Genomic DNA, 7500 nt, shown 5'->3' with positions numbered 1-7500 from the left:
CACGGAAAAAAAAAAAAAAAAAAAAACAAAAAAAACAAAAAAAAAAGAAAACAAACAAACTAAACGTAGACCTCGACTGGGTTTGCCTTATAAGGCAACCCAGTAAAAATCAAATGGAAGTTTTAATCCACGGAAAGGCTCTCGTTCAGATTATCTTTGTCTTCTGCACTGACTTGACTGAACAGCTAATAATTTATTGTTGTCAGAGATTGTGTGAAAAGTGTAGTTGACCGAACCGCAAAATGAAAGCTAAACTTTTGCGAGAGTGCTTACTGGGGTCTAATAACTGAAAGGAGCGCTTAGGCTTAATCAGTAAACGACTGCTTTCTTCTTCACATAATCTCGGGAAAAGTGTAGTTAACCGAACCGCAAAGTGAAAGCTAAAGAGCGATACCTGGTTTAGTCAAGTCTTCATGTCCATCTTTAATTCGTTTTGGAAAACGGCGGAACGTCTTAGCTCACTTAAGGTGCTTGGATACGGTCGAGGTATAACGTGAGTGCTTAGTATTTAAACTAGTGAATGGTAATTAGTGAAATCAACCAAGCCTAGTGTGCAGTTTAGACGTTCTGGAACTCACTTAGAGAGTCTGGCTATTCTAGAACTCTAGACATTCTAGAGCCCACAGAGGGTAACATATAACAATTTAGAATTCTAGAACTTAGAACTCTAGAAATCGGAACTCTAGAACTGCGAATTTTGACTTTAATCAGAACTTCAGAAGTTTGCACATACGACCATTTTACTAGAGTGGTTCTAAAATGATACAGAACTTTCTATAGAGCTCTTCAAACTAGAGCAGTTCTAGAATGCTATAGAACTTTCTAATGTCATAACCTTGACCATTCTATATTTCACATATAATCAATATAGAGCTCTTCTAACTTGAACATTCCCAGAATGCTATAGAAGTTTCTAATGTCTTATGGAATTAATCACAATTTCAATTAGAAAAACAAATGAAAGTTTTCATCCAGGAAAAGGCTCTCGTTCACGCAGAGTATCTTTGTCTTCGTCACTGAAATCAGTGGATTTGACTGAAAGGCTAATAATTTATTGTTGTCGGAGATTGGATGACAAGAATTTCTGTCGCAATCGGAAATTCAATGACCTGGATTTGTGAAAATCTCGTTCAGCTTCATGCTTTAAAGAACGAGGTAGTGTGGAGTGAAATGTTTCGTGATGTTGACTTTCGCCTCATGTCTTAAAGAACGACTAATGTTACATGTGTAGCGCGCTTGTATCGCCTCATGGCTTTATTTCATGTGTAGCGTGTGCTTGTTTCGCGTTATGGCTGAGAGATATTTTCTGTCACGCGCGAACTGACTTCCGAGAGTCCGATTGACTCTTGCCAGGAAGAGCTGTCTCCATCGGATCCGATCGAGTCTGTTTGCCAACTTTTTCAACCCCCCTCGCTCCTTTTAATCCTCACTTCCGGTACGGTACCACTGATCAAGCGCCATGCACCCAATTCCGGTTCCGGTCGCGATCTGACTCAATCCACCTGCGAGTGAAGACAACCCGACTCAGGTCGAGTGTATTGGACATGTATGGAGCAAATTTGACAACAATTTCATCACTCTCTGTAACTTTTTCTGGTTTATGTTAACACCGGTATGCGGAATGAGGTACACACATCATCATTAAGATAATTATAAAATGAAATTAACAGTTTTAGACCATCAGGTGAATCCAAATTATCACAGAACTTACTAAAGCCGCTCTATTACTTCTAGAGTTAAGAATATACTAGGATAGTATGACTTGAAGATTGAACACAGTCAGTACACCATCTCACTGTTCATCTTTGTGACAACAACCCTTCTGCCTTTTAACAGACTGTGTCTCAAAATCCACTTGACATTTTCTTTTGTCTGTAGTGTTCGGACTGTTGTTGTCCATGCATGCCCTAATCCACCATTGCTTTTCTCCATATTGTGGAATGGATAATCCCAGGCCATCCATAAGTCCTTCCATAACCGTGTCAACATCGTGGTTGATTACTAAGGTGGCCTTCTTATCCTGAAGACAAAATGAAAAAGATCGCTGGGTTTCACTAAACAATGCAATGTACCTACGCAAGGTTACAAGTAAAGTTACATGTATTTCTTCCTCTAAAATGTCACAGCCAAAAGTTAGTACTCCTGTGGAACATGAAAAGCATTCTTGCTAAAGTAACAGCAAAATGCAGCTTCCCCAATGTAAATTCCTTATTCACCTACAATGTAACTTCACATTGCTATAACGCTAAAAACATCTCAGCTCTAAACAAAGCAGATTACATGTATCTGTTGCATGTGGGTCATGCAAAATCTTTATATGGGGAAAACAACCCTAATTAACATTGTGTTTAGCAACAAAAGATGTCAAGAATAAGAAGAGGTTCACAAGATCATTCAAAGTTATCGCTTTTGTCTCAAGGTGGTTTACTGCTTTGGCCTGACCTGCAACAAACAACGGTTCCATCTGATAAGGCTAACACAAGACACGACATGCATCACCATCTTGAGTAAATACCGACTTTGGTTACCAAAGTAATTTAGTAGAAGCTACAGGTGTTTAAGCGCTCGAATGTGTTATAGTTGGTTGAGATAATTATCTCCTTAACTGACTAATCAAATTTGCTTTACCTTACTTAGCCTGAATTATGCATCTGTGTGTTCTACACAGTCTGTCCTTGTATGACAGTTCATTATTCATGCACGCCTTTGGACTTTCTCTACTTTTATCATTAGCACTGGTGTTTGCAGAACCCAAAATGGGAAGTATGACAAAAATGGGAACACACCATGGGGGTGCGCAACAGTTCGAGTCGGTTTTTGTTGATCATCCCAGCACAGTTCCTCTTGATAAACCAAGCATGCAGTTGGCTTTAACTGTCACATAGACCCTATGCAAAAATGGCTGCCTTTAAATTATTCTTTTGTTCATATTCAAAATAGCCCAACTAACCTCGTTTTTGAGACAAAAATTCTAAAGAATTTGTTATCCCAAACGAGATTAGACGGGCTATTTACGAGGAATGCCGAAGGCATCCACGTCTTAAAACCGGGCTGGAATCTTTTTTTTGTTGGTAGTCACAAATGTGCATACCCCACGGATATTGAATTAATCTCCGATCGGGTGGACTTATTTATATTCCCTACTTCCCTGCCCCGAGGAGAACTCCAATACTTTCCAAGCCATCACGATTTATCTCTGCTAGCGCGTTAGACCACTCGGCCACCGTGACACACTTCCGTCAGGTTGGTGAAAGCAAATATTTATAATAGAATCTTTCCGCCCGCCATGATTGTTTCAGTATTAAACTATTCGATAAAGTGGATAGATGGTTTTTCTTTGAGAAAGGCAAGCTTTCAAGGTAAGGAGAATTTTCTACGTTATTTCTAGATCTTGCTTCGTACTTGTGTGTTCCACTGTGAACATTATTATTTTGCATACAACGAATACTTCATTAGAAGCATTTTGCATAGAACGAATACGTACTCCAATATTTCTTGGGAACCAGTTTGTTCGCCGTTTTGACGTAGAGAGAAAATAAGAAAATATCTTTGAACAGCCAAACAAGATAAAAAATGAAATCAAGCTTAAAAAAAACGAATTAGCTATCGCCGTCACGGGGACTTCGCAGCCGTCTCCCATCCAAGTACTAACCTCATTCGGAGGAGCTTAACTTCAGCTGACACTTGGACTAGCATCAACGATTGTGATCTTTATGTTAAATTCGCACATAGATCTTATCGAACTTTATAACACTTGAAAGAAAAAAAAACGCACCAACAAAAACCAGTTGTTATGCCGTCATTTTGTCACAGATGTATCCTTTGTTTCGTGAGTTGTCAGTAAACACGCAAGGTATAACTTGATCACAGGCGGCCGCTAAAATCGATGTCACTTCCGATTTTGCGATTTTACTTGTATGACCAAAAGTACGATAGAAAAATTGAACTCTGATGGAACGTAACAAAAATCTCCCGAAATGTTTTTCGATAATGGCAAATTGTTTTATTCTCGATCGACACTTCCTAAAAGTTCCTTCTGCTCTCCTTAAAAACTACATATTAATATATATTACTTTTTCGTCAATATTTGTTTTGCATAAAGTAGGCTAGCAAAATCTGTACCTTGCTTTGTTCGCATTTTTGAGCGTTAAAATAGAATTTTTGGGCGTATGTTCCTGACAGCAAAAGTCGCATATTTTAACGTCCCCCATCCAGATACTAACCCCGCTGGAAAGGGGGAAAAAACTTCAGTAACATTGCTCTTGGAAAGGTGTCAGAAGCTCAGAGTACACGCTTAAGCTTGTGGTGAAAAAGAAGTTGTAAATGATCAACATATCGGCTTTGAAGCCAAATGTTTCTCGATTTCCTGTTATTTTCTTCAATCGTTCTGGGCTTAGTATTTTACTGAACCACATGTCTTCTTAGAGGGTATATAGCAAAGATGTCTACCATGGCACCGTAATGATTTACGATACCAAACAATGTCGTGTACTATTAGAGCTACATATTGTGCAAGGACTTGAATCTCCTGGAAAAAACAAAACGCCGCTCAGTTGACAGTTATGGAAAAAAACACTGTCAAGTTACTGCACTACCACACGCAATGCGTTCTTACTTTAAAAAATATCCCGTATCTCCTCAATTCTACCCCCCCCCCCCCCCACCTCCATACTAAAAATCCCGTATCCCCACAATTTTGGTAGCTAGTTATCCCGTATCCTGATCGCTTCTCGGGCTTTTGGCTAAGATTAGTTTCTTGGCCAAGGACTACGGTCAAGTACTATTGTACAACGTACGGTACTTTTTCAGTGCCGTAAGGGGCAGGCACAGAACAGTTTCGGCTGTTTGTCTGTTCTCTCGAAAACGATGACAAGGGTTTTTTGGGTTTTTTGTTCAGCTCGAGTGTAGAATCAGGACGAACTGTTGTAGTTTCTGATAACTATTTACTACTTGTAGCTTTTGTTGAATTTTGAATCGATGATAGAGAGAGTTTTGGCGATCTCAATCCGGACTGGACTACTGGATTTAAGGATTTTTCTTAACGAGATTTCAAGTTATTGTGGAACGTTTGGTACCAAGTTACTGAAATCAAGATTATGGAATTGTAAAATTAGAACTTTGGACTGGACTATACAACACGCAATTACGGAATTTTTGAGCATTGAGAGAAATAGAGCACGGATGTTGTCTTCTTGTCTTCGCCACGGCAAATTTATACAGTTTGCAAGGAACTAAACCAGGATTACAGAACCAGACGTCGATTACAGGGCCCGGTTGTTCAAAAGCCAATTACCTTAATCCAGGATTAGCGTAAACTTTTGTTTCATGTTTTCAACTTTTTGGTCACAGTTTCCTTTGCTTATTTTTGTTTTTCAAGATTGACTTCTTCTAATGTACAGTTTTTCTGAATATCAGCCTTGAACAGCATTTGGGAGTAGAGGATAAAACTCGTTTTAAAACCCAGTTTCTGAACAACTGGCCCAGGATGATAAGTTGTTGAACTGTGATTTGTAATAAGTTTTTCGGATGATTTAAGGCTGATCCTGTAATTTTTGGATGAAAGGAGTTAACGAAGCAAGTAAAACTGTAGGATTTGAATTAAGTCTCCTTCCAAAAAATAAATAAATAAAAGATCCCGTATCCTGATAACCTGCTAATAGCGCTTCGTTGTTTGCATTTGCAAATTTAGTAACATTAGTAATGAGTTTTTACAACAAAAAACTTTAAGTTATATTACAGATGTATCTTTCTAGTAATCTTTCGCCATTTTCCGAAGTCTACCTGTACTTGAAGTTCACTGTAACTGGACAATTTGTGTTAACTGTTTGCGCATTCCACGGATACGCCCTTGTAGGCGTCTTGTTTGAATATGAAAAGAATAATTTAAAGGCAGCCATTTTTGCATAGGGTCTATATCTCACATGATCAGGTTGTGTTAGGTCCTTTGTAACCTTATTATCCATCTAACCCTAACACTTCTGTTCGACTGGATCTTGAAGAAGTGAGGAGCGAAAAGGCGTTATCGCTCAAACGGTTGCATTCTGGCCACCTTGGCACACTCACATCCGCACAAAGGAAGATCAGAGTACTCCTCAAGAATCCTATGAACGTATGAAACACTGCGGAATGATTTCATGAACTCCCACAATCAATGTATGGAATTTGCAGAAGGCAAGGAAATGGAAATCTAAGATTTACATTTTCAAGACCTTTCCTGAGAAAGGGATAATTTTGCGGCTGTTCAACACATTTTAACGCTTAAGTTATGGAAGATGTGAGGAGTCATGCACAGTCACGCACTCGTCAAGTTTTCGAAGCATAGCAAGAGATCAACTACTTCTTCAGTATGAGCATGAAAGCTTGAAGCTGCAATGGCCGAGTTAGCACTTAAATTCGCAGAACATGAAGAACAGAGGAAAATTGATAGTGAAATAAAATTTTTGAATTGCTGAGGAAACAACATGAGTTAGCAAGGATGAGAGAAATTGAAGAGCAGTTGAAAGGAACACTGAGACTGGTATCCTTGAAAATGAAAAGTGAACAAAGGCTAACTGAAGCAAGAAGAAATGCAGTCCTAATGGAATTGGAAGTTAGGGTTACAGAAAAACGGGAAGGTGAGACATCAGAAAACGATTCCTTGTATGTCTCAGAGCTACCCAGTGAAGCTCTTGTTGAATCTGCAAGATCAGTACCTGTCGCCTATGATCTAAACATTCAATCGACTGTAGTGTGGCAACGTGCACCACAGCAACTGAAATTACCTCTTTGAGCAATCCAGTGTAGTCAACGTTTACCACACCTCTGAACATCACAGCTCCACAAAACCTGCTTATGCCACAGCCAACTACATCAACAACCCCACCAATTTCCAGTGCTCGACCCATCACAGCCCGTCTTACCAGTGCCCTCACCTTGCGTGCAACACAGCCCAGCTCCTCCTGCCACCTCAAGCTCACTTCCTCTGTCTGTGTCGTCTGCCCAAAAAGAAGTCCTCACTATGGCTGCCTCAGCAATGAAGGATATCTCGCTTGCACAACAGAAGCTGGCATATAATCAGGGATTGCCTCCCAATCAATTTCAAAGGGTTGCTGGAGCCCCAGAGCACTTTCCCCAGTTCAAGCAAGTAGTGGGACTGAGAAATGGTGGCGTAAGTGGCTGGTTTTAGCTGTCCGCCTTTTTACATTTTCTTTGAAGTGGCAAATGGTCAATGTTATAGAAAAGTATCTTACGAAGCGCCGAAACCGGTCAACGAACTCGACAAAGGGTGAGAACGACTCTCCGGACAAGAAAAAGGCAAAAAATCAGGGCACAAGCAATGAAGAAGAAAAAGGTAGTGTGGATGAAGTCTTGCCAGTACTGAACATGTCGGAGAGTGTGAGTGAAATGTTAAATTAAATTCTAGAGAAGCTTCAGAAACTTGATAAAATAGAAAGTTCTTTGGACAATATCGAAGGCAAGTTACAGAATCTAGAATCGAGGACACAGGGACTTGAAGAATCT

The 7500-nt window shown here is 39.7% G+C and overlaps 2 protein-coding genes across 4 annotated transcripts in view; one reads left to right on the top strand and one right to left on the bottom strand.

Annotated features, from left to right (window-relative positions):
• The window catches only part of LOC138039010 (uncharacterized), an 8642-nt gene extending 7390 nt beyond the window's left edge, over window positions 1–1252 (top strand). The window contains exon 1 of the mRNA XM_068885152.1: window positions 1–1252. This exon is cut by the window's left edge and continues 7390 nt beyond it. The gene's annotated coding sequence lies outside the window, so the exon portion shown is untranslated.
• Window positions 1253–1584: 332 nt separating this feature from the next.
• The window catches only part of LOC138039011 (NAD-dependent protein deacylase sirtuin-6-like), a 126211-nt gene continuing 120295 nt past the window's right edge, over window positions 1585–7500 (bottom strand). For all 3 annotated transcript variants that reach the window (XM_068885153.1, XM_068885154.1, XM_068885155.1), the window contains one exon: window positions 1585–2020. In XM_068885153.1, the coding sequence (XP_068741254.1) occupies window positions 1793–2020 (228 nt within the window). In that variant the 3' untranslated portion in view covers window positions 1585–1792. The remainder of the gene's footprint in view (window positions 2021–7500) is intronic.

Source organism: Montipora capricornis, chromosome 2 (genome assembly GCF_036669925.1).
Source record: "Montipora capricornis isolate CH-2021 chromosome 2, ASM3666992v2, whole genome shotgun sequence".
Lineage (NCBI taxonomy): Eukaryota > Metazoa > Cnidaria > Anthozoa > Scleractinia > Acroporidae > Montipora > Montipora capricornis.
The sequence above is the reverse complement of the archived record's forward strand: the minus strand, read 5'-3'. Positions and strand labels throughout refer to the sequence as shown.